This window comes from Myxine glutinosa, chromosome 7 (genome assembly GCF_964187855.1).
Source record: "Myxine glutinosa chromosome 7, kmMyxGlut1.1, whole genome shotgun sequence".
In the NCBI taxonomy this organism is placed as follows: Eukaryota; Metazoa; Chordata; class Myxini; order Myxiniformes; family Myxinidae; genus Myxine; species Myxine glutinosa.
The window spans coordinates 41,686,050-41,713,696 of record NC_136267.1 but is presented as its reverse complement, the minus strand read 5'-3'; the positions used below and the strand labels follow the sequence as shown (position 1 = coordinate 41,713,696).

The 27,647-nt window shown below is 50.3% G+C and overlaps 1 protein-coding gene across 1 annotated transcript in view; it reads right to left on the bottom strand.

Annotated features, from left to right (window-relative positions):
- LOC137431163 (uncharacterized) overlaps window positions 1-27,647 on the bottom strand; it is a 106,572-nt gene that overhangs the window by 45,935 nt on the left and 32,990 nt on the right. Inside the window, exon 6 of the mRNA XM_078781580.1 lies at window positions 5,932-6,002. Within this exon, the coding sequence (XP_078637706.1) occupies window positions 5,932-6,002 (71 nt within the window). The remainder of the gene's footprint in view (window positions 1-5,931; window positions 6,003-27,647) is intronic.

Sequence of the window (27,647 nt, the reverse complement as noted above, 5' to 3'; positions counted from 1 at the left end):
CCTACCACCCTATTCAGCGCTGACCGGAAGTGACGTCATAGCTCCAGGACCGGAGACGGCCAGCTTAATAGACGAGGGGATTAGCCCCCCCTCGGTAAGGGGAGCGCCGTACTTTGAGATCCGCAACAATTGGTGTCAGGAGTGTGATTGGACCCGAACCAAATTTTTTAATCCATCTTTAAAATTTGGTCAAAATTACGAGCGGCCGAAATTTTATTAAAAAACCAAATTATATCATGCCATGGATGGTCAAGGCGATCAGATGCCGGTGGGGGAGATAGAAGAGGGGTTAGAGTCAACCCAGGACCCCAGGGAGGCAGTGGGAGTAATGGAAGAGGGGGTTGAGGAAGGTGTAACAGTGGGGGTTGCAGGCGCACAAGATGGCGGCACCTCGCACGTGGTAGCGGCGGCACAATATGGCGGCGCCTCGCACATGGCGGCGAGGGCCGAGCCCGTGGTGCCAGCGGGTTGGAACCTGTATGTGCTCCTAGAACAACTACGAGCATCTATAGAAATGCAGAGGGACGAAGCAAGGGGTACCAGTGAGCAATTGAGAAACGAGATGGGAAACCAAATTGGGGGATTGAGAGACGGGTTGAGTAATGTGGAAGATAGAATGGGGGAGCAATTGGGAAGCAAATTGGAGGGCATAAATGGCCAAGCCCGAGAAATTAATGAGGGGCTAGCGAGGGACAAAGCCCGGTATGAAGCAAGGGAGTGTGAAAGGGAGGTTAACCGCAGGTCGGGCGGGAAAAGCGCATTTGTACGCAACGAGGTAACGCGGCTTGAGAAGCGCGGGTTGAGCGAAGGTGAGCAAAGCGAAGTCACGTGGACCGGGGTAGAAATCGCGACCCGGGGTATGGGGAAGCCGGAACAATTCGTGCGCCGAATTAGAAAAGAAAATTTTAATAGAGCCTGCGGTCGTTGGGCTGGAAAAAGAAATTAAAACCTAATCAATCGAAATAGTAGTGGAAATTGGAATTGGAGAGAACGCGGACTTTGAACAGCACTCGCGGGAGGGAGAGATGGAATATGCTCAAAGTCTGGATTCGCATCGTGATGCCGAACCTGCTAATCCTTATAAAGATTTGCAGGTGGTGTTGGAGCGAGGAGGAAGAAGCGCCCAGGTGAGTCGGGCTGTATATTGTGCGGGGAGATTTTGCAGGACAGCGTTTGCCGCGAAGAGAATTTTCACGCGCTTGGGATCGCGAAAGCACCCGGGCGCTCGTAAAAGGTCCGTGGTGCGCTGTGTGAATGGCAATGGCGCGCGTGTGAGGAAAAGGTGTGTGAAGGTGAACGGCGCGCGTGTACGAATGGCGTCGGAGCGCGAGTGTGAAACCGAGTGCGAGCGAGAATGCACGTCGGAGGGTATGGGTGATGAGAGTGACACAGAGGGTGAGTTGGTTGTGGCGGGTGTGAGAGAACGCACACCTGAGTTGGTTGTGGCGCGTGTGCGGGAGGGCACATCGGAGTGCGTATGTGCAGGAGTGCACACCCGTGGTGAGTGTTACGGAGTACGTAAGAGGAGTGGTGTGCGATGGAGTGTGCGAGTAGGATGAGTGCGCGAGAAGGTGCACGAGAGGAGTGGTGCATAACAGAGTGCGTAAGAAAGGGGTATGCACGAGTGAGTGCTGTGACAAAGTGTGTGGGATGTACGAGCGGCGTTGGATCACCGGGTGTGGGGAGTGTAAAAGGGGTCGCGTATGCATGTGAGCATGCGAGGGGAGCATCGACGTTGACCGGGGCAGCGGTTAGGCCGACGTATAGCCGACGCGAGCTCCCGGTCCGTGCCCGGCAGTGTGTGCTGCGGGAGCCGGCCGGGATCGATCGGTGTCGCGTCGCTCCTGCTTGGAGCATCGTGCACGATTCGGGCCGGGCCCCGCCCTGCACGGTTGAGTCCGTGCTTTGCCAGGCAAAGCAAGCGGCCCGGTTCGAGAGGAAGGAGGTGTCGGCGCGGCGCCCCCCTGTGGTGGCGGTGTTCCACCCGGGCAAGGCTGGGCCATCGCGCTTGGGAGCGCAAGGCCCCGCGCCAGGATGGTGCTTTGAACCTTGGCCCGACGAAACCTCCTCCCCTGAATCGAATGCCGGACGGACCCAACCTGCAGGAGACCAAACCACCCGCATTCATTGCTCGGCTTTGCGAAGCCGAGCTTTGAAAATGCATTGACGCACCGAGGCTCAAAGTAGTGACTGGATTAGCGATAGTGATGATGGCAAATGGTACATGGTGTAGAGGGATGGTAGATTTACCATCCCTCACATCATATGTGGGGGCGAAGGAGCTATAGGATTTATGGGGATTAGCTGTACGAACTAGCCCGGGAGGGTTAGGTTATAATGTTAGGGTTTAGAAATGACCATAGGTAACTGTAGATTTAAGTAGCGACATGTACCTGTAGAGGGGACGTAGCAGATTAGTGGATTATAATGACAAGGGAGTGCAATAGTATAAGGGGCGACTGGGAAGCACGAGTTTCAGAAGGGAGTAGTTAGATCAGATGATGCAGTGTGTGTGCAGGAAGTGATTGAGCAGAGTATTGTGGAAAGTGTGATTGTGCGTTGTATTGAGTGAATGGTCCTGGAGGGAAGGAGGGTGCAAGTGCCACCAGGTGTGTGTGAGCACCAGGTGAGTGTGCAAGTGCAGGTGAAGCACAGGTGTATGGAGAATGGAATATGGAATGAATGGTCTGGAGTGAATGGAGCATGGAGTACATGGAGTATGGAATAAATGGTATGGAATACATGGAGTGGAATGGTTGGTGCGAAAGGAGTGGATGGGAAAGATGGACCCCTTCACGAGTACCGGGGAGGGTAGTTTAAAAGTAGGTATAGGGAGTAGGTAAATTGTGGTTGGATATTGGCATCTGTGGTGCGGGTAGTTGCACGGAAGTGTTGTGTTGGGTGCATTAGTGGAGTCAATTGGCTGGGCGTGTGGCCTGTTAGTGACCACCACCGCACGATGCTCCACGTGTGGCCCCACCTATTGACCGTGCTCTCTGGGCACTGAGGGGAAAGCGTGCAGGCGCCGCAGGGGTGTGCCCACACCTCCGCTGCCTGCCTGCCTGGACCGGTACACCACTTATGGACCACACGTTTGTGGCCAAGCCCACTTATGGACCACACGTTTGTGGCCGAGCACCACAGCATGGATCACACGGCTGTGGCATGGCCACTGCTGGGGAATCTTGCTTGCGGACCACGATAAAGGTGGCACCTATGCCAAGCAGGTGGACCACCCTAGTTGGCCCCTGCTGGCCGCTATTAAACAAAAAAAAAGTGGACACTTTTGTGCTCTTTTTGTGTTTTTGTTATCTCTCAAATAGGCAGCAAGTCAAGAAGACACCCAGAACATCGACCCCAGCAGAACATCAGCTGTGCAGCGAGGACGCCAGTGTGACTTTTTGAACTGTATAACTGTGCACTGGATGGTGCTTTGTGTTTTTTTGTATTGGGTGCTTTATGGTGGTGCTTTTGATGCTCTGAGATTGCACTGCAATATCAAATGTGCGTCTCGGAGCGCCCGGGGGTATGGTGTACCGGTGCAGTGCAGTGCATGACCTTTCCTCTTTCCAAAAACTCTGCTATTGTTTCCCAAAAGAACAGGTCCTGGGTTTAGTTTTGTAAATACCAAATAGTGTGTCTTTGTAAATAATGCTCCCCACCGTCAATGTGTAGTTTTGAGAATTAATTCCGTGATTCGGTTATCCTGTGGGCGTGAATCTGTTAGATAGAATGCAACGCAGCAGGCGGGACATACTTAATTGTTTTAAAACTGTCGCACTCAGGGTAAGGTTAATAGTAGAGGGTTACTACACCTGAGTGTCACATTAAGTTAAAGTTTTTGTCGGCACGGGACGTGCCTGGAGGAGAGACGGGTGCTGTGTTACGGTTTTTAGAACCTTCACTTTGTAAAATAATAATTCTTGTAAATATCCCCCTTTGTAAAGGTTGCACCCTAGTTAGGCCATGTACAACACGTAGCAAACCATAGGCTTCTTCTTTAGTTATTTCATGAGTCTATGTTTCAGTTAAGGATCTGTTTCCAATAGTTTGACTCTGCGTTGTATTAATCAAATAACTTAGGCGCCTTCAATTATCCCCAATCTCTCGCTCTCTCCAAAGTGCAAGTAGCCGTAATGCAGCGTTCGCTGCCTTTTTGGTTTGTTTGTTGGTCCCAAGCCGCCATGACGCACGCAGTCAGAGTGGGAGAAAAAGGGAGGAGCGGCCAGGAACACAGGCGTGGCCCCATCAACGCGTCACGAGGGGAGGTATTGATGAACCCTCGCAGCCAATCCGGGCCGAGGCGTGTTCACCGGTAGGCGGAGCAAAGCGGACGCGGCTTAATACGCGAAGCTTGCAATAAAAGCGTGAGCGCAAGCGCTTTAACGGCAGAGAAGAGAGGATTCAGGAGATGAACCGGGAGATGAACAAGAGAGCAGATGCGAGGAGAGAAGATTGGCAAAAGATCGGCCAACGCGAGAGAACAGCACAGAGGCGGCAAATATAAGAACATTGCGCAGAGGATCGTTTGGGACGATCGGTTTTGACACGAACCGCCGTTGGTTTTGAGCACGTTCGGCATGCTGTACGTACACGCATTCCAGCCCCTCGCATTTGTAAGGTCCAGTCGCACGTGAAGCTGCCAGCCCTTCTTCACCCGCGGGCCCGGAGCCTGGACCATCCCATCGCCTGGAACCATCTGCCTGGACCTTCCTCCCCTACCAGCTACCTTTCGTGTGAGTCTGTTTGTATTGTCATGGGCGTGTTATATAAGAGTATCTAAGGTTGCCCTATGTCCTTTTGTTTCCTCTTCTTGTATATTCCCTTCTTTCGTTTCCTCTTTTAGATAGTTAATAAATCTATTTGTTCTTCCTTCACCCTTCTCATTCTTTGGCTTCCTCTCGTCCGATCGTCTTAGTCTTTTCCCCATTGAGTACCTGTGGCACGATTTGGCCAACCGCTATAATCAGGTTTAGTCCTTTTGTTAACGGCCTGAGTCGTGGCTCGCTTCGCTCGGCATGTCCATTACAGCCGCGACTCAGGCGGGGCTCATCTCCTCGCTTACCGGAAGGCGCTGGTAATTAAAAACCACCGTTTAGAGGCCATTTTTCCCCGCAAAGCGGGGGTTGGCCTTTTCGGGGACCGTGGTTGTTGTTGTTTTTTGGTCCCCTTTTTGAAGCAATGTTTTACGGCCGGATGCCCTTCCTGCCACCAACCCTGTTTGTTGCCTTTTACGACAAGCAGGAAATTACCAGTGAACTGGTACTCAATTAGCCGACCTCGGAAGGATGACAGGCTGAGTCAACCCCCCTGGCGTTAATTCAGCGATCGACCGGGATTCGAACCCAGGATCCTTGGATCCTAAGCTGGCACCCTAGCCGCTAGCCCAACACCAGGGATTAGCGCTGGTAATTAGGTAATAGGAACAATTGGCCTACCACCCTATTCAGCGCTGACCGGAAGTGACGTCATAGCTCCATTACCGGAGACGGCCTGCTTAATAGACGAGGGGATTAACCCCCCCCTCGGTAAGGGGAGCGCCGTACACTGAGATCCGCAACAATATATAATATATGTATAAATACATACATGAGCATTTATGGAAAAAATTTTAATAACATTTTCATGGGATCTATTTGAGGAAATGGCATTCTCAATAAATCACTAAATAAATAATCATTTGTGCAATATTATCATTAATGTTGTTGTATTGTTAGTACAAGCACCATCACTTGATTTCGACATTTGTGGAACAAAGTTTTAAGCCATCTATATTTTTACAAATGGAATTAGAGAACAATCTATAATGATTTAACAACAGCCAAGGAGCATTATTTAATAAGAGTTAGCAACATTATCATTGTTGTTTATTAAATTATATTCAATAAATGCAAGTGTTTTAGCTTTTGTAACTGAAAAATGAAATTGCACCTTCTGTGAAGATTGATTTGTGAGAAAGGAAACACCTTCATATTGATCGAAATTCTCAGCCTTAATAGGACCTGAAAAGACACGCTGATTGTCTGAATTCAAAAAGGTCTCGCTTATCATGACAAACGTGTCATCTCATTTTGCATTATAAACAATTGTGTATAGTAGCCTGCAAAAGTATTACCCCCCACTGCAAAGTTTTCACATTTTTACTCCACCTGAGCTTATGCTTTCAAATCAAACTTATCGAGTCTTTACAAATTACTCCAAAGTTATAAAGCTAAAAAATGCAGATAAAATGTCAAGTTGGATTAACAGAGTTAGATTGCTTATCAGTTGCACAAGTATTCAAACCCTTTGCCTAATTAACTCAAAATCACTTCAGGTGCAAATTATGCATTTGAAAGGTTACAAAGTAAGTGTAATAGGTTTCACCTGTATGTAATCAGTGGTTTAACTTTAAAATTTGCAAAAGAACGTTAATTTGCCAAAATTTTCTGCTGTTGTGAGGAAGAGGCATTTGAGATTGGTGGGTCATGTCCTCTGGCATGAAGAAGCAGCAGCAAATATTGTCCTACTTTGGAAGCCATCAGAAAGGAGAGTTGGTTGGCCGAACCTGATGTTGATTCATATTGTCTGCGGCGACACTGCGCTGCATGGGACGAATTGAAATCCGCCGCAGCTGACAGAAATAAATCTGCCACAGTTTCGGCAAATCTGACAAAGTAACTTTATTCTTTGTCGTTCTGGTTTATTTTTGGTGTTTTGTTTGTGATTGTCTGATCAACATTATGTATAAACAAGTAGTAGTGGTAGTAGTTACTTAAAAATTAAGTTACACCACTTATCTAAGGAGTTTTAAGGTGCAACTCACTTGGTCAACCAACAAGGTAAACATGAAGACCAAGGAGCTTTACAAAGAAGTCAGACATAAAGTGGAGGAGAAGCACCTTTCAGGAGAAGGATTTTCAGAATTACAAGATTTCAAACTTCCCAGCCTAAAGTCACTCATTATCCCTTTGAAGCCTGGTGTTGGCTTAACGGTTAAGGTGGCTGGCTTAAGATCACAGGGTCCTGAGTTGAAGCCCCTGTCATGCCGTTGAATTAACACCAGGTGGGTTGACTCAGCCTGTCATCTTTCCAAGGTCAGCAAAATGAGTATCAACTTACTGGCTGGGATGAATGAGCTATTTGAGTATCCTGCATCAGAGTAGCAACCCGTCCAGGATTGTGCCCAACAACCAACAAACTGCTTCAGCAGTCCTATGCCTCTGAATATGCAAAAAGGAGTGGTCATCATCATTATCCCTTTGAGTACGGTGAAATCCATCATTAAGAAGTGGAAGACTATTTATACCGCCCAGACTCGACATAGATCAGGTTGCCCATCCAAAGTCAGCAGCCGGGCAAGCAGGAAACAGGTTTGAGATGTCACTGTAAATCCAACTATGACTTTGAAAGATCTGCAAGGTTTTATGGCCGAGATGGGGGTCAGTGTTCATCAATCAACAATATCCCGTTCCCTTCACAAAGCTGGCCTCTATGGACAGGTGGCAAGAAAGAAACCATTGCTGAAAAAGTTGCATCTAAATGCTTATACGGAGTTCGCCGAAAAGCATCTTGATGATATTGCAGGCATGCAAAGAAAAGTGTTTTGGTCAGACGAGACAGAAATTGAACTTTTTGGTCTAAATTCAAAGTGTGACGTCTGGCACAAGCCAAACACTGCACATCACCCACTCAACACCATCCTTACTGTCAAGGATGGTGGTGGCAGCATCACGTTTTGGGGCTGCTTTTCATCAGCAGCTTGCAAGCTTGTCAGGATAGAAGGGACAATGTACAGTGTAAATTACAGGAGAATCCTTGATGAAAACTTGCTTGAGTCAGCATGAACCTGAAGCTGGGTAGGAGATTCACTTTTCAGCAGGACAACGATCCGAAGCACAAAGCTAAAGCCGCACTGGAGTGAATGAATAAGAAGAAAATAAATGTTCTTGAGTGGCCCAATCTTCCCTGTTTATTTTACAAATAAATCCTTTAAAAGGTGAGAAAACGTGTTTCACCTATCTCTTTCCGTGTCTGTGTGCCGCCGTTATTTTGGCCGAATTGAAGCTCCGTGGACAGTAGAGTTAGAATTAATTAATTAAACGCAGTGAAATAAAAGATCGTTCGGCCCACTCTGAGGTTCCTGTCTTAACGTGAGCTTCAGACGTGACTAGATATATATAGTAAGGGTAGGCCTCATTGAAGCCTGGAATGCCATGTCATGGGCCTAGGGCAAGTCTAGCAGGCCCGAGGGAGGAGCTGGAGGGCGTGGCTGGTAAGCAGCAAACAGCCAATGGGAGCTAAAGGGGAGTGGCCAATAACGGCGGCCAATCAGGGCTAATGGGGAGTGGCCAATAACGGCGGCCAATGAGAGCTAAGGGGAGTGACTGATGAGGGGCTATAAAACCCGGCCCGGACCCTCTCTCTGTCCCGGGATTCTGAACGCGCTCTCTGCCCTGACAACCTCTGCCTGGACTCCCTGCACGTGCGCTTTGCCTCGCTGGCTTTGGGACACGCCCCGTGGATTCCCGTTACGTGCACGACTGAGATTGACCTCCCTGCCGCGAACATCCTCGGGGGGGAAACGCCCAACGAGCCGTCCAGGCGAACTGCACCAAGCGGCCGCGCTTTGTGCGTGTCCCCCTCTTCCTCCCCTTCCCCGAACGAGTCTGAGGGCCCTTGTCTGGGCAAACATAAGTAAGGTGGTTAAGATTCTCCTCTGTATCCCTTTTCTATCACCATTGTACATTTGTGAATAAATCCTGTGGTTTGTTTACAACTTGGCCGTTTTCGTCCCTTCACCATTGGCCTCGCATTGCACTAGTTAAAACCGCTCGATCGGATTCGTAGTGATTAACGGCACGAGTTATGCGACGCACAAACCGCTAGGGCGTACCATACCCGCGTGACTCGTGTGAGGTTCAGCCCCTGTTCTCGCGGCGGTGTGTGTCGAAGGCACTCGGGTTGTGACCGGAAACCCTTCCACGCGTTAGCTGCGGGCTCGGCGGCTGGAATTGCCCAGCAATCTGTCCTCCACGAGTATAGCGTGGGGGCGGCCTCGTGGACTCGAAGCTCGAGGGGGAGCAGGGCTTAACCCCCCCTTACTACGTCGACGAGCTCGAGATCCGCAACAAATTGGTGTCCGGGAGTGGGATATTTGGACCTGGAGTGCGCTTCACGTACTCAAAATTACGAGCGTGTATGAAATTGAGTTTAAAAGCAATTTTTTTCAAGTTCGTGCAATGGCTGGCCAAGACGACCGAGTACCGGTGGGAGTAGGAAATGTAGAAGAATTAATGACCCAGGACCAGCAGGAAGATTGGTAGAAGGGGAAGCTGATGAGGGTGCAGCAGGAGGAGGAGAAAATGGCGGCGCCTCGCACGTGGCGGCGGAAGCCGAGCCCGCTGTGCATGCGGGTTTTGATATGCAATTATTCATGACTCAAATCAGGGCATATATGGTCAAGTCAGGTGAAGAAATGAATAAAATGCGTGAAAAAATGGATACCCAGAGGGAGGAATCCAGGTGCGATACGCAAAAGATGAGGGATGAAATAAAAGAATCCAGGTGCGATATGGAAAAGATGGCTAATTTGATGAACACCATGGGGGAGGAATCCAGGTGCAACATGGAAAAGATGGGGGAGGAGATTGGGCGTAGGATGAGCAGGGAGGCAGCGGTAGTACGCGACGAGGTGAAGCGGTGCGAGGAGCGCGTGGAGAGCGAGTTAAAGCGGAGTACAGCCAAACCACAGGGGGGTATAGAAGAACTGACTAGGGAGGTAGAGAAATTAACGGTAGGACAACAGGAATTAAGGGAACAGGTGGAGAAGAATACCGACGTAATCGGGGGGCTGAAGGCAGCACAAAAATAAATGAAGCGGGAAGTTATAGCGACAAAGAGGAATGCAAAATGGTACACGAGGGACTGACGAAGAGGGTGGATGACGCAGTAGCGACGATGGGAACAAAGGAACGAGAGATTAGGACACATGTAGAGACGACCAGGGTAGCCTTAGAAGGGGAGATTTCGGGGGCGCACCGGGAAATAGAGGACGTGAAACAGAAGCTGGAGGAAGTAGAAGAAGGAATGAGTGAAATTAAGAAGAGACGGAATGAAACAGAGAATGAATTAAAGGATGAGGTAATGGAATATGTGCACGGTCTGTGTTCGCACCGTGATGACGTGCTTGCTGACCAAATAAAAAGTTTGCAGGTGCTGGAGGAGAAGCCCCGAGGTGAGTGGCGATGATGGCGGAAATGTGTTTGGTGCAAGGGGAGGCTCGACGAGCTTGTGGGTCGGGATAGACCCGGGCGTTCGCGAAAGGCCCATGTGAGGGGTGCGACTGGTACAGAATGCGTGGAGAAAGAGTGTGCGCTGGGGTGTGCGATAACAGGGTGTGTGAAAGGTGTGTGTACGAGTATGGAGTGGGTAGCGGATTGTGATGACGCGGCCCAGGCATCGACACCGACCGGGGTAGTCCGTAGTGGGACGGGTAACACATGCGAGCTCCCAAGAGGTAATGCACTGTGGGGACCCGAACGGTTTGGCCCCGCATCGACTCCGCAGGGAGCGGCGTATGGGGTACGAACGTCGGGTGGCCATAAAGTCCCGCTCGCGCCGTATGATGGCAAGCGCGATTTGAGGGCGTACCTGGCACAGTTCGACCACGTGTGCAGGGGTAACAGTTGGGGGCCGGACGAAGGTGGGATACACCTTGTGGCAGCACTGCGCGGCGCGGCGGCGGAGGTTTTTACTGCTTTACCACCGGGTGCCATCACCCTGTCAGATCTCTGTTCGGCCTTAATTAATCGATTCGGTGTAGAACAGCAGAGCGAGCTTGTTAAAGCTCAGCTTGCGATGCGAAAAAGGAAACCCCAAGAGACCATCGGGGAATTGGTTTACGACATTCGCCGCGCAGTGGGGATAGCACATGCGGACATGGCCTCGACCTCCCAAGAAAGCTTGGCGCTGGACTACTTTTTTTTTTTTTTTGTATACTGAATCGAGGCTCGTGAAAGAGCTAACATTTATTTCACAAACAAATCAAACAGACAAACAAAATATATAAAAAGAGGGAGCGGAAGACAAGATGGCGAGAGAAGGGTAAGCACACAAACACAACATTTGAGAGCAGGGAGATGTGTGGGAAGGAGAGGGCTTGGGGGGAGGAGGCATGGGAAGGGGGAGGGGGGTGGGAGAAGTATAAAACACAAGGACACCAAGGACTTCCAGGACAGAAGTTGGTATTTCAAAAAAGTGGATTTGGGGTGAAATTAGCGGGGGTAGAAAATATCAAGGTTTTGGATGGGGGAAGATAAGAGATGGTGGTGAACAGCTGTTTTAAAGACCTGGAGGGTGGAGTGGGATTGAAGAGAGTGCGGGAGTTTGTTCCAGAGGCGGGAGAAAAGAGGAATGAAGGAGTGAAGGTGAGCAGAGAGTCTTGATTTTGGCAGTTTAACCATAAGAGGGTTGCAGGCAGATCTTGTGCGACCTGTAGCAATATTTGGGGGACAGAGCCTAGAGACAGCTGGGGGGGCAAGGCCAGAGAGGAGTCGGTAGAAGACGGAAAGACCACCAACCTGCCTGCGGTGAGTGAGTAAAAGGCCCTTGGAGTTAGCTTCCTCACGGGAGATTCCAATGATTCTGAACGCTTTGGTTTCAACAGCGTGAAGACGAGCTAGGTGTGAGGCAGGAGCACCAGCCCAGAGGGGAGAGCAGTATTCCATTGAGCTGTGGATGAAAGCCGTGTATGTGGTGAGGAGCTCAGGTGTGCCACGGAAGGACTTCGCATGACGGAGGATGCCCAGTCGGCGACTGGCTTTGGAGGCCAGATTTGAAATGTGGTTTTCCCAGGAAAGATCATGGCAGATAGTGAGACCCAAAAGCTTGAATGACAGAACTTCTTGGAGAGGATTATTCCGAAAGTGGATGGGAGGTTTGTCCAGTCGGTCTTTTCGGAGAGACATCGTAAGAGTGTGAGATTTGTCAGGATTGTAAGACATGTTCCACTTGTTTGCCCAGTCTGTGATTTTGTCCAGGTCTGCAGAGAGTGAGGAGGCTGCAGACTGCCGATCTGAGGGATGAGGAATGGAGCGACAGAGAGTAGAGCCATCAGCAAAGAGATAGAGAGGATTTTCAAGAGAGTCAGAGAGATCATTGATGAAGACCAGAAAAAGCACAGGGCCCAGAACACTGCCTTGGGGAACTCCAGCCTGAACAGGAAGAGGAGATGAGAGAAACCCATTCAGGGCCACACGTTGACTACGGCTAGAGAGGAAGTCCGCCAGCCATGCGTGGAGATTTCCATGGATACCAAAGGAGGAGTGTTTGGTGAGCAGAGCGGGGTGCCAGACCATTTCTAAGGCACGTGATATGTCAAGGGAGACAGCTCTAATTTCCTGATTGGCATTGAGGACCTCCATCCATTGTTGAGAAAGCAGAAGCAGCATGTCCAGAGTAGAGTGACCAGGTCTGAAACCAAATTGATGATCAGAGATCAAGCCAATGGAGAAGAGGAAAGATTTCATATCCGAAGCAATGATGGATTCCATGACTTTGCTGATAATTGGGAGAAGGCTGATTGGTCTGTTGTTGCTAGGATCTGTTTTTGCACCTTTTTGTGCAAAGCGGTGACGTTGGTTGATTTCCAAGCAGATGGCAGATGACCTTGAGCAAAAGAGAGGGTGAAGAGAACAGAGAGAGGGAGTGAAAGAGCGGAAGAACAGGATTTTAGGCCCCGTGGGCTGATGCCGTCAGGTCCAGTTGCAGAATCAGAGTCGAGGGTTGACAGAAACTTTTCCACCTTGTCAGTAGGAAAGGACACAGAGTCCAGGAGCAGCTGAGTACGACTGGGTACGGTGGGTACAGAGAGGGATGGGTTTGGGACACAAGATTTAGAGGCAAACACAGAGTTGAGGCATTCAGCTTTTTCACGTGCGGACGGAGTCAGCCGTGTAGCCGTTTGAGGTGAGGGAGGGGATGGAGGGGGAACAAACACCAGAAACAGATTTGACCAGACGCCACCAGGATTTGGAAGAGGGAGACAGATAAGAGAGTTCGGTCTTGAGAACGGAGAGATATTGTTTCCTGGCTCTCCTGAGGATGGACACACACTTGTTTCGGGCTTTCTGAAAGGAAATGAGATTTCCTTCCGTTGGATTTGCTTTCCAGGAGACGAAAGCAAGTTGTTTCTGGGCAACAGCCTCACCACAAGATTCCGCGTACCATGGACGGGAGGAAGGGTATGACAACTGAAGACGAGATGGGATAAATCTGTGCATGAGAGAGAGCAATTTACTTTGGAAGAATTCCCAGGATGAGTTGATGTCAGAGGCGGTAGAGATGGGAGACCAGTCCAGATGATTGATGGCTGCTTGAAGACCGTGCCAGTTGGCCTGAGTGAAATGCCAGACTCGTCGACGCTGAGGAGGCTCTCTGAGAATGGTCAGCGAGATGTCCACTTTAACAAGCACATGATCAGATGAGCCGATTGGAGCAGAAGAAGAGCAGCAGACATTTTCAGGGAGGTTAGTCATAACCAAGTCCAGAAGAGAAGATGCTCCGTTGACTGAGATCCGGGTCGGGAAATTGACAGATTGTGTCAGTCCCAGTGAGTCGCAGAAGTCCTTTGCTGAAGAGCCATGGCTAGTGAGAGAGGTACCCACACCCAGCCAACTGGCATGGTGACAATTGAAATCACCACATATGAGGAAGAGAGAGTTGGGATGGGTAGATAGAAGTTGGTCCATATTATCAGACAGCGAGATTTAGATGGAGTCATCACTGTTTGGTGGACGGTACAACACACATATGAATAAAAGGTGGGAGCGAAGGAGAAGCCGTCGCCAAAGGTATTCCTGGGGGTGAGGTGGAGAGAGGGCAGTGCAGGGCGAGTGAGGAAGAGAGTTTTTTTTATTAAGATAGCAACCCCACCTCCAGGACGAGGTTCAGGTCTATCATACCGGAGGAGGGAGTAACCTGGGAGAGATACCAAGGAATCAGAGACATCATGAAGGAGGAAAGTTTCTGTTAAGCAGATCATGTCTGGTTTGTCAGAAGCAATCTGTATGGAGAGATCAGTCAAGTTTGAGCGAAGGCCCCGGATGTTTGAGGTCCATACCGTTAATGAAGAGGAGGGGGAGCATCGGATACAGAACGGGGGGGGGGGAGGGGTAGGGTAAGATGTGGAAGTGGGGAGAGCTGTTGAAGGTGTGTCAGAGATTTCAGAATAGCTTGGAGAAAGGGAAGAATGGGGCGGACAAAAGGTTTGATGGTGATTGGGTGAGGCACAGTGAGGTGTTATTTGAGGAGGGGGAAGAGCGAGGGAGAAGGTTGGGGGAGATGAAGGTTAAAGTTGGAAGGGGGAAAGAAGCGGGGAGGACGCTTTGAGGAGGAGGGGTGAGAGGGGAGTCTAGGAGGGGAGGAGCGAGGGAGAGTCTCGGAGGGGAGGGGTGTGGGGGGAGTTTAGGAGGGAAGGGGCAAGGGGGGAGATTTGAAAGGGATGGGTGATGGGGAAAATTTGGAGGGGAGGGGCAAGGGGGAATATTTGAAAGAGATGGGTGATGGGGAAGATTTGGAGGGGAGGGGCAAGGGGGTAGATTTGGAGGGGAGGGGTGATGGGGAAGTTTTGGAGGGGAGGGGTGATGGGGAAGATTTGGAGGGGAGAGGTGAGATTGGATTTTGAAAAGTGTACGATTAATGGGAAACGAACATTTATTGCAAAATGAGTTTCTTGTGACCTTCAAGTCAAAAATACGTTTGAGGACGCTGAAGGAGGGGTGGAGTGCAGGAGACTTTCAGGAATGTAGAAAAGAGGAACTGTAAGAGATGGAATTTTTTTTTGGAATGAATAGATTTGGTGAGCAAGTCGAAAGCATCCTTTTATAGAAAAAGAAGCAAAAGGTGTTATAATATACGACAGAATACAGTTCTTCAGGGGAAAGTTTAAACATTTTTAAATTGAGCAGTGAAAACTATCTGGGGAAATGGAAAATGGAAATGGGGGTGAAACACATGATCGAAGAACGATCGAACAAATAAGAACAACGAATAAGCGAATAAGAACAGAGAAGGAAATGTTTTTTTGGGGGTTTTTTTTTTTGAGTTGAGATTTTAAACAAGGAAGTATGGGGTGAAAGACTGGGACAAAAACAGAGAACGAAAGTAATTGCAGCGCAATCGACGGATCGCTGAGAGAAAAACAAAACCTCAAGGTCGGACACGGTAGCCTACTAGGCCTCAAAATAAGCGACACGAATTAACCGACGATTTTGTATACATGTATGAAAAATTAACACCGAGAATCTTACTAAAGACACACTATAGGTACACACACCGAAAGATAGATACAGTTTCGACAAAGACACAATTGTGAAAAATTACTTAACTTCGAAAGCGTGAGCGCATGGACAGCTTCGAAAAGACGTGACCTCCAATCTTGCACATGCCCAAAGAGCCCACTTCATCCAGGCCTTTTCGGACCCCGAGCTCCGGCAACAGCTCACCATGTGACGCCCGCAGACCTTGAGCCAGGCGGCCAACGCCGCGGCCCGTTGGGAGGCAGCGAGGCCCTTGGCCCGGGGGGGCGAGCGCCACGCGGTGGCGGTGAGACAGGTAGGGCCCATAGCTAGTGGCGGGCCCTTGAGAGGGTCCGCCCCTGAAAGGGGCCCGGACCTGGAGGACATGGTCCGAATGCTGGTGGACCAGCGGTTAGCGGGATCTGGACCATGGCAGGCGGCTCCAGTGGAGGCACAGGGTGGGCCACTATCAAATGCCCCAACTCAGGACTACAGGGGGGGCAATTTAGAATTTCGTAGGCACACACCTTTCCAGGTGAGGTGTTATCACTGTAACCGGATGGGTCACCGTGCGCGGGATTGCAGAGCCCCGCACCGGGATGGACACCGGCAGCCGGGACCATCAACTCCGCCTCGTACGGATCGGACAAGCCGACCCCAGACAGCCCCTCCCCCCCCCCCCCCCCCCCGCTAGGGCCCGGGAAACTAACATGTGCCGAGCATGCAGGGCCGTATTCGGCAGCAGGGGATGGTAAAGAGTCCTCATTGACATGACAGGTCATTTATTGTGGCCAAATTGGCACTGGTAGTTTGACGATATTCGATGCAAAATTGCCGGCGTGGGTGTGGACGCCGTTGTGGACACAGGAGCAAGTGCCACGATCATCAGCCCTGTGGTCCTTGATTCGAGTGCAGATGGTTGGGATAACATCCGGCGTCTGGAAAATCATAGTTTGCAGTTGGCTACCGGGGTAACGGCCCCCATCATAAGGCGTGGTTTTGTGAGTTAGGGTCGGTTAAAAGAAGGATAGAGGTTTGGGTGGCGGAGGTGTGCGACCCATGCCTAATCGGGCTGGACTTGTTGACTGCCAGCGGTTGTAAAATCGATTTGTGCTGGGGGATCCTGCAAGTGGGAGTAGATGAGCTGCCATTAGACGGGGTGAGCACGGCCGAAAGGACGGAGCTGGAGGCTTCTGAGGCCGTGACCATTCCCCCGAGGGCTGAGGCAATAGTGCCGGCCCAATGGCGGGCTCGCCCAACCTGGCAGGGGTCCTGCGGCCTGGTCAAACCGGTGGCAGAGCAGTCCGTCCCGGGCTTAGTCGTGGGCCATACCCTCGTAAAAACGGACGGGCCGGTGGTGGCCGTCCGGGTAATTAACGTTAGTGCAGAACCACACACTATAGGACGGGGAACAAAGATAGCCGGCTGCACCCCAGTTATTTAAGTCGCGGAGGTGAGGGATAAGAACATCAAGCTGAGCCGGTCCTAGGGGGAGTCTCTAGCAATTGGTACGAATTGGCCCGATCCCATTTGCGAGATAGTAAACCGGAGCAGTGTAGAGTTAGAACATGGCCCAGCGGGAGGATCCCGTACTGGGACCGGTGCACGAATGGGTTCGATTGGGGAGGAGACCTAGTGGGGAAGAGGTCACCCCCCCTTGGGGCACCAACAAAGGCATATTGGGCTCAATGGAAAACCCTGGAATTGAAAAATAACATCTTGTACCGCAAGTGGGTAGAGATTCCCTCTGAGAAAACTTCCTGGCTGGTGATAGTCCCAGAACAGTTCAAGACTACCATTTTACAGCAGGTGCATGGTACCCGCCCCGACGGCCATTTGGGCTGAACAAAGACAACATCTCGGGTCCGCCGGAGGTTCTATTGGGTGAATATGGGGCGCGATATACAGGACTGGTGTCGGAGATGCGACGCCTGTACTGCTAAAAAGGAACCAGTACGGAGGATGAGGGCCCCCCCCCCCCCCTTCAATTACATCAGGTGTGGGCCCCCCTTGAGCGGGTGGCTATGGACATATTAGTACCGCTACCCCGCACCCGCCAAGGTAATAAGTACATCCTCGTGGTTATGGACTATTTCACCAAGTGGCCGGAAGCCTATGCCCTCCCTAACCAAGAAGCCGGGGTTGTGGCACAGGCCTTCATGGAAGGATTGGTATGTCGGCATGGGATTCCAGAGGAGCTGCACACCGACCAGGGTCGAAATTTTGAAAGCCAATTGTTAAAAGATGTGTGCAGCCTCCTGTCAATTCGGTAAACAAGAACAACGCCCCTAAGACCACAATCTGACGGGAAGGTGGAAAGGTTCAATCGAACCCTGATCCAGCAATTGGCCCTGTTTACTACCACCCGTCAGACGATTGGGACGAACATCTGCCGTATTTGTTAATGGCCTACCGCACTAGTCAGCACGGAGCCACCGCATGTAGCCCAGCGCTGCTCATGTACGGGCGGGAGTTGCGGGCTCCCGCGATCTACTATGCGAGCCCGTGCCCGAGGGCCCTGATAAACCGCCGGGGGAGGGCTCTGCCCATCACTTCGCCAGCTTCAGCTGGCAGGTGCCAAAATGAAGCGCAGGTACGACCACCGGAGCCAGGTGAGCCCAAATTCTCCGGGGATGAAGATTTGGTTCTTAAATCCCCGGAGACGGAAGGGGCAGATGCCCCAAGCTCACATCGCCCTGGCAAGGCCCGGGGGTCGTCCTGGCGCAAATTTGTGACGTTGTCGTAAAAATAAAAATGGGACCACGAGCTCTCCCTCGGATCGTCCATGCAGACCGTTTAAGACCCTACGTGGGCGAGCAGGCGCCCTCATGGATTACCTTGGCCTTAGAGGCCGAGGCAGGACCCAGTACCTCCACTGACGAGGGCTCATAGTCTAGAGGACTGGGGGGAGTAGTGTAACCATTCCTCCCACGGGGGGGGGCCCATGAGCATTAGTTTAGGGGGATGGCAGTGTTCGGCCCATGGGGGGGGGGGCAGCAATGGTTGCCTACATGGGGCACCGAAGCTAGCCGAGGGAGGGCTAGGATAATAATAGGGATTTAGAAGACCATAGGGACAAGAATTAAGTAGTGACACCTGAACAGTAGAGGGGACGTAGAGAGTTTAGGTGGTTGTTAAAGAAAAGGGTGTGCATAGTTTAAAGGGACGACGGGGAAGCACGAGTTTTAGGGGAAATTAGGTAGATAGATGATGCTGTGTGTTTGAGGAATTGTGTGTGAGAATAGATGGAACTGTGTTGAGGTGTGTGGAAATAAATGGTGTGCAAGATAAATGGTGTGGAATAATTGGTGTGCGAATAATTGGTGTGGTATGCATGGTGCGAAGGATTGAATGGGGGGAGTGGAACCCATTCGTGAAAGCCCGGGGGGGGGGTAGTTTAAAGCTAGGTAGTGGGTTCAGGTAAATTGCATGGATATTGACACCTGTGGTGCGGACGGTGGAACGCAGTGCTTTGTGAGGTGCAGGAGACAGTGAGATGGCTGGGCGTGTGGCTTAATTGGTGAGGATGGTTATTGAGGCACTCCGTCGCTGGTAGCTTGTCGGCCAGGTAAGGCCACAGGTAGGCTCTGGGAGCCGGTTATGTTAGCGAGTGAGTGAGGGCCGAGGATCCCAGGGAAGGACCCGGGTTGCCCAATGCCGAGGTGGGCATCGAGGGGGTAAGCGCCAGGGAGGGCCTTCCCCAGGTAGATTAGTGTGAGGAGCAGGCAAGCTCGGGAGGCGGCTTCAGTGACAGAGGAGCGCAGGTAGGTAGACCTGCTGGTACAGCCACACGACCCAGCCCCGAAATTGTGCGAGGGCACGGGGAGAAAATTTGTTGGGTGAGACCCAAAATCAGGAGGGCACCACAGTGTGGGCAATGGGAATTCGGGTTCTTATAACCACATAGTTTAAAGAAGGCCGATTGGCAGGGTACGACCCCGGGTAGTTTAACAGTGTAAATGTTATTAGTGTAGTTAGGAACTGAGATCCTTTCGCACCATCCACAACCATTCACCAAGGAGAAAGAACTTCACACCGTAAGGCTCTGGAAGCTGTTTGAGAAGTAAGACGCATCATGACGTGAGTGAGACATTGTTTTGTTCCATCCCTTCCTTCCTGGGAGAACCGGGGAGGGATTTGGGGACGAATTTGGCGTTAGAGGGGGATATGGGAGACAGGACGTAGAGAGTAATTGTAAATACAAGGGGTGCTAGGGTAGTGTAGCCAATGGTGGGGGGTACGGACGGTTAGGGACGAGCTTGCTCCGCTCACTCTGCCACGTCCCTCGCACCACACCAGGTATGGTGGTGCCTGGTCACCTTGTTTTTCGTGTGCCACGGTCTGCTTTTCCGTGTGCTTGTTGCGCCTTGTCTTCCTCCCCGCCCCAGGACCATTTGGAGGCCGACTTGTGCAGCACCTTGCTGCCAATCCATTTTGCACCTATGGACCACAAGCCTTGTGGCCCCGCACCTCTGCTGTGCAGCATCTTGCTGCCAAGTCATCTTGCACCTATGGACCACCTGTTGGGTGGCATTCGGGCCAAGCTTCGGACCACCTGTTGAGTGGCACTGACGCCACGCAGTGGGACCACTGCTTGCGAATAAAAAAATTTTAAAGGGTGTGCAATTGTGAAGATGTGAAGATTTAGATGGCCCTGATGTTTCAAATGGCCTGTATGCCGGTCAGGGCCAGCCGGTTTTTGTTAGCCCGCACACACAAGACAAGAAGATGCAAGATACAAGCAGCAAGTGCCTTCATTTCCCTTCCTCCATTTCTTTCCTTGAGTGCAGGTCCTGGGTTGTTGTATTGTAAATAAAGGTTAAGTTCTGTGTTTGTAAATATAAGAATGTGCCCACCAGCTGCGTGTTTAGTTTAAAAATTCCGGAAATGCGCGGATAGTTGTGGGTGTGAGTCTGATAGATTAGCTGCTCAACGCATTAGGAGGGACATATCTAGTGTAAAGAATGTCGCACACATGGGTTAGAATAAATGTTAGGGGGATTACATCTATGTGTCACATTAATGGTAAATGCAAATTGAGTGCCAGACTCTAACGGTCGTTCCGACTGAGGTCGACTCGGGCCGAGTCTGGTCAGAGAGGGGGGTCGTGTTGTGGTTTTGTAAATAAAGGCAGCCCCCCTATAGTTAGATGCACCACAACATGTAGCCTCGCCTAGTCAGTTATTTCTTCTTTTTTTTTTTTCCTTTTTTTTTGTGTATACTGAATCGAGGCTCGTGAAAGAGCTGACATTTACTTCACAAACAAATCAATCAGACAAACAAAATATATAAAAAGAAGGAGCGGAAGACAAGAGAATGGGAAGCACACAAACACTGGAGAGCACACAACATTTAAGAGCAGGGATATGTGTGGGAGGGAGAGGGCTTGGGGGGAGGAGGCGTGGGAAAGGGGGAGGGGGGGTGGGAGAAGTATAAAACACAAGGACACCAAGGACTTCCAGGACAGAAGTTGGTATTTCAAAAAGAGTATTTGGGGTGAAATTATCAGGGATAGAAAAGATCAAGGTTTTGGATGGGGGAAGATAAGAGATGGTGGTGAACAGCTGTTTTAAAGACCTGGAGGGTGGAGTGGGATTGAAGAGAGTGAGGGAGTTTGTTCCAGAGGCGGGAGGAAAGAGGAATGAAGGAGTAAAGGTGAGCAGAGATTCTTGATTTTGGCAGTTTAACCATGAGAGGGTTGCAGGCAGATCTTGTGCGACCTGTAGGAATATTTGCGGGACAGAGCCCAGAGAGAGCTGGGGGGGCAAGGCCAGAGAGGAGTCGGTAGAGACAGAAAGACCACCAACCTGCCTGCGGTGAGTGAGTGAGAGGCCCTTGGAGTTAGCTTCATCGAGGGAGATTCCAATGATTCTGAATGCTTTGCTTTCAACAGCGTGAAGACGAGCTCGGTGTGAGGCAGGAGCACCAGCCCAGAGGGGAGAGCAGTATTCCATTGAGCTGCGGATGAAAGCCTTGTACGTGGTGAGGAGCTCAGGTGTGCCAAGGAAGGACTTCGCACGACGGAGGATGCCCAGTCGGCGACTGGCTTTGGAGGCCAGATTTGAAATGTGGTTTTCCCAGGAAAGATCATGGCAGATAGTGAGACCCAAAAGTTTGAGTGACAGAACTTCTTGGAGACGATTATTCAGAAAGTAGCTGGGAGGGTTGTCCAGTCGGTCTTTTCGGAGAGACATCGTAAGAGTGTGAGATTTGTCAGGATTGAAAGACATGTTCCACTTGTTTGCCCAGTCTGTGATTTTGTCCAGGTCTGCAGAGAGTGAGGAGGCTGCAGACTGCCGATCTGAGGGATGAAGAATGGAGCGACAGAGAGTAGAGTCATCAGCAAAGAGATAGAGAGGATTTTCAAGAGGGTCGGAGAGATCATTGATGAAGACCAGAAAAAGCACAGGGCCCAGAACACTGCCTTGGGGAACTCCAGCCTGAACAGGAAGAGGAGATGAGAGAAACCCATTCAGGGCCACACGTTGACTACGACGAGAGAGGAAGTCCGCCAGCCATGCGTGGAGATTTCCATGGATACCAACAGAGGAGAGTTTGGTGAGCAGAGCGGGGTGCCAGACCGTATCGAAGGCATGTGATATGTCAAGGGAGACAGCTCTAATTTCCTGTTTGGCATTGAGGACCTCCATCCATTGCTGAGAGAGCAGTAGCAGCATGTCCAGAGTAGAGTGACCAGGTCTGAAACCAAATTGATGATCAGAGATCAAGCCATTGGAGAAGAGGAAAGATTTCATATCTGAAGCAATGATGGATTCCATGACTTTACTGATAATTGAGAGAAGGCTGATTGGTCTGTCGTTGCTGGGATCTGTTTTTGCACCTTTTTTGTGCAAAGCAGTGATGTTGGCAGATTTCCAAGCAGATGGCAGATGACCTTGAGCAAAAGAGAGTGTGAAGAGAACAGAGAGAGGGAGTGAAAGAGCGGAAGAACAAGATTTTAGGACCCGTGAGCTGATGCCGTCAGGTCCAGTTGCAGAATCAGAGTCGAGGGTTGACAGAAACTTTTCCACCTTGTCAGGAGAAAAGGACACAGAGTCCAGGAGCAGCTGGGTACGACTGGGTACGGTGGGTACCCAGTCGGGTACAGAGAGGGATGGGTTTGGGACACAAGATTTAGAAGCAAACACAGAGTTGAGGCATTCAGCTTTTTCATGCGCGGAGTCAGCCGTGTGGTCGTTTGAGGTGAGGGAGGGTATGGAGGGGGAACAAACACCAGAAACAGATTTGACCAGACGCCACCAGGATTTGGAAGAGGGAGACAGATAAGAGAGTTCTGTCCTGAGAACGGAGAGATATTGTTTCCTGGCTCTCCTGAGGGTGGACACACACTTGTTTCGGGCTTTGTGAAAGGAAATGAGATTTCCTTCCGTTGGATTTGCTTTCCAGGAGACGAAAGCAAGTTGTATCTGGGCAATAGCCTCACCACAAGATTCCGTGTACCATGGACGGGAGGAAGGGTAAGACAACTGAAGACGAGATGGGATAAATCTGTGCATGAGAGAGAGCAGTTTACTTTGGTAGAATTCCCAGGATGAGTTGATGTCAGAGGCGGTAGAGATGGGAGACCAGTCCAGATGATTGATGGCTGCTTGAAGACCATGCCAGTTGGCCTGAGTGAAATGCCAGACTCGTCGACGCTGAGGAGGCTCTCTGAGAATGGTCAGAGAGATGTCCACTTTAACAAGCACATGATCAGATGAGCCGATTGGAGCAGAAGAAGAGCAGCAGACATTTTCAGGGAGGTTAGTCATAACCAAGTCCAGAAGAGAAGATGCTCCGTTGATTGAGATCCGGGTCGGGAAATTGACAGATTGTGTCAGTCCCAGTGAGTCACAGAAGTCCTTTGCTGAAGAGCCATGGCTGGTGAGAGAGGTACCCACACCCAGCCAACTGGCATGGTGACAATTGAAATCACCACATATGAGGAAGAGAGAGTTGGGATGGGTAGATAGAAGTTGGTCCATGTTATCAGACAGCGAGATGTAGATGGAGTCATCACTGTTTGGTGGACGGTACAACACACATATGAACAAAAGGTGGGAGCGAAGGGGAAGCCGTAGCCAAAGGTATTCCTGGGGGTGAGGTGGAGAGAGGGCAGTGCAGGGCGAGTGAGGAAGAGTTTTTTATAAAGATAGCAACCCCCCCTCCAGGACGAGGCTCAGGTCTATCATACCTGAGGAGGGAGTAACCTGGGAGAGATACCAAGGAATCAGAGACATCATGAAGGAGAAAGTTTCTGTTAAGCAGATCACGTCTGGTTTGTCAGAAGCAACCTGTATGGAGAGATCAGTCAAGTTTGAGCGAAGGCCCCGGATGTTTGAGGTCCATACTGTTGAAGAAGAGGAAGGGGGAGCATCGGATACAGAACAGGGGGCGGGAGCGGTAGGGTATGATGTGGAAGAGGAGGAAGAGGTAGGGAGAGCTGTTGAAGGTGTGTCAGAGATTTCAGAACAGCTTGGAGAAAGGGAAGAATGGGGCGGACAAAAGGTTTGATGGTGATTGGGTGAGGCGCAGTGAAGTGTTGTTTGAGGAGGGGGAAGAATGAGGCAGAAGGTTGAGGGAGATGAAGGTGAGAGTTGGAAGGGGGAAGAAGCGGGGAGGACGCTTTGAGGAGGGGTGAGAGGGGAGTCTAGGAGGGGAGGAGTGAGGGAGGGTCTCAGAGGGGAGGGGTGTGGGGGGAGTTTAGGAGGGAAGGGGCAAGGGGGGAGATCAGAAAGGGATGGGTGATGGGGAAGATTTGGAGGGGAGGGGCAAGGGGGAAGATTTGAAAGGGATGGGTGATGGGGAAGATTTGGAGGGGAGGGGTGAGATTGGATTTTGAAAAATGTACGATTAATGGGAAACGAACATTTCTTGCAAAATGAGTTTCTTGCGACCTTCGAGTCAAAAATACGTTTGAGGATGCTGAAGGATGGGTGGAGTTCTGGAGAGTTTAGGGAATGTATGAAAGAGGCACTGTAGCTGTAAGAGATGGAATTTTTTTTTGGAATGAATAGATTTGGTGAGCAAGTCGAAAGCATCCTTTTATAGAACAAGAAGAAAAAGGTGTTATAGTATATGACAGAATACCAGGGGACATTCTTCAGGGGACAGGGGACAACAACAACAACAACAACATGCATTTTAAAGGCCATTTTCCCTCCTAGAGCGGGGGTTAGCCTTGCGGTCCCCATGACAATCTTCTCCATTTTGCCCTATTTTCTGCATCTCTCCTTGTTAACCCCCTTGCCCGCATTTCTTCTTCCACCATCTTTAGCCAAGTCTTTCTCGGTCTTCCCCGTCTTCTACTTCCTTCTACATTCATTTCCATCACTCTTCTCAACCAGTCACTTTCATCCTTCCTCAACACATGACCAAACCATCTCAACCTGTTCCTCTTCACAGCATCAATCACAGGCTCTATTCCCATCATCTTTCGCAATTCATCATTTGTCTTCCTCTCTCTCAACGATACTCCGCACATCCGTCGAACCATTCGTATTTCCACCCTTTCCAACCTTCGTTGCTGCTCTACGTTCATTACCCATGTCTCGCTCCCATAAATCATAACACTTCTCACACATGCAGCATACACCTTTCCCTTCAGCTTCAACGACACTCCCCTCATCATCAGCACGCCACTCAATTCCCGAAACTTCTTCCATGCACATCTCACTCGAGCAACCGTTGCCGAGTCTGATCCACCTTCTCCATTCAGCATGTCTCCGAGGTAGCAAAATGTTTTCACACCTTCCAGCTTCACGCCGTCTCCAAGATCCAACTCAACATTTCCTCCATCTGCAGCTCCCTCTGTGCACACCTTACATTTGTATGTAGCTGCCACACTGGTTAATGACCCTCTCAGACCACTACATTTTTGATGAACCCACTCAGCACACATTGTACACTGAATGGAGTTCACTCCGACACCCTTCCTACACACAGCACAGGGCCACTTCCCAGTTCTTTCCACCTCACCACATGCTTTACCACTTGCCATCACCTTCGTCTTTCCGATATTCACCTTCAGACCTTTTGTCTCCATACATTCCTTCCACGTGTTCATCTTTTCCTTCAGTCCATCCATACTTTCCGCAATCAACACCAGATCATCTGCATACAACAACTCCCACGGTAAACCCTCCTTTACGTTCTGAGCCAGCACCTCCATCACAGCTACAAATAGTAGTGGACTTAGTACCGACCCCTGATGCACTCCCACCTTCACCTCAAACTCACCACTGTTCCCGTCCTTCGTCCTCACAGCTGTGCGCGCTCTTTTGTACATTGCCATCACTACTCTGATCAACCATTCCTCCACTCCTAACTTCCTCAATGCCCATGTCAATACTTTGCGTGGAACCCGATCGAATGCTTTCTCCAGATCAACAAACCCAAGAAACAACTTCTTCCTCTTCTCCATGTACTTCTCCTGCAACTGCCTCACAATGAAAAGCGCGTCTGTCGTTCCTCTTCCTGGCATAAATCCAAACTGCATTTCGTCGATCTTCACTTTCTTCCTTATCCTCCTCTCCAACACCCTTTCCAATACCTTCATTCCATGCTCCAATAACTTTATCGCTCGGTACGAGCCACACTCCAGAGGGTCACCTTTCCCCTTGTATAGAGGGACGAGGGTACTCAGTTCCCAATCCACTGGAATGCGGCCTTCTTTCACAACCAGATTACAGATCTCTGTCATTCTCTTCACACCCCAACTTCCTGCTGCCTTCAACATATCTCCCACAACTCCCGTCGGCCCTGCCGCTTTTCTACCCTTCATTGCTTTTATCGCTTCCTCAACTTCCTTCTCAGTTATCTTCTCTGCCGGTCCTAAAACTGGGTTACTCTCTATGTTGCCATCCCATTCATTCTCTGTATTCAACAACATTTCCATATATCTTTTCCATCTTCCTTTAATTCCATCTGGGTCGACAACGATTTGTCCCACTTCATCCTTCAAGCAGCTCACCCCCATCACATCACACCTCTCTTTCGCTATCTGCTTTGCAATCCTGAATACTGCTTTCTGACCCTCTTCCGAATCCAAGCGTTCTCCAAACATTTTCCTACATGCCTCCTGCGCCTTTGCTACCTCTTTCTTTGCAGCCTTCCTGGCTGCCTTATAACTTTCATGCTCTGCTGTTTCTGCTCCCGTACCCTTCGCCTTCTGCCACTCCTTGAACTTCTTCCTCTTCTCGTCAATCCTCTTTCCAACTTCATCATCCCACCACCATGTTTCCGAGTGCCTCGGTGGTCCTTTTGTCCATCCACATACCTCACCAACGGCTCCCAACAGACAAGCTTTCATTGACATCCAACCACTTTCAAGCTCAACCACATCATCCTCGACCCTACTCAGCCTCTCTTTTAATGCCTCCCTTACTGTCACCTCTTTCAACCTCCACACCTTCATTCTCGGTTGGTACTTCACCCGCCGAGCTCTCCTCGCACCTTTCACCCTTACGTCGCAGACAACCAAGTGGTGCTGTGAAACAGCCTCCTCCCCCGGGATCACCTTTGTGTCTCGGAGGTGCCCCCTATCTCGCCTACGCACCATCAGGTAGTCAACGGTTGTCGTCGACCCACCTGACGTGTATGTAACAAGCTTATTATCCTCTTTCTGGAACTGAGTATTACAAATCAACAAATCAGCTCCATCAGCAAACTCCAAAATCCTTTCACCTTCTCCATTTCTCACACCATATCCGTAACCCCCATGAACTCTGTCAAAACCATCCATACTCCTTCCCACATGTCCACTTAGGTCTCCTCCTACCACAACAACTTCCTCATCTTTCACGTTTTCCATCAGCTTCTCTATCGCACACCAGAACTTGTCCTTCTCTTCATCGCTCCGACCAACCTGCGGAGCATATCCCGAGATGACGTTCACCAAGAGCTTTCCAATCATCATTTTCACCATCATCAACCTATCACTCACTCTAGTCACACTCACCACACTGTCTACAAACTCCTCAGAAAACAGGACACCAACACCATTCACGCCCTCCAAGCACCCTTGCCACACAAACTTGTATTTCTGTCCCTGCCTACCCTTCACCATTCTCACACCACTTCCCTTCCATCTCGTCTCTTGCACACAACATATGTCCACTCTTCTTCTGACCAATACTTCCACCACTTCTCCTGATCTCCCTGTCATTGTCCCTACATTCCATGTCCCAAACCTCAGAAACCGATCTCCACTTCGGGCTGTACCCTGCCCACATGTAGTTGTAATTGTCATGGTTCTCTTTTTGAGGCAATGTTTTTTTATGGCCGGATGCCCTTCCTGACGCCAACCCTCTTAGTCGCCTCCTACGACACGCAGGGATACGGCGTACCTATTCTTATCCAGGGTACACA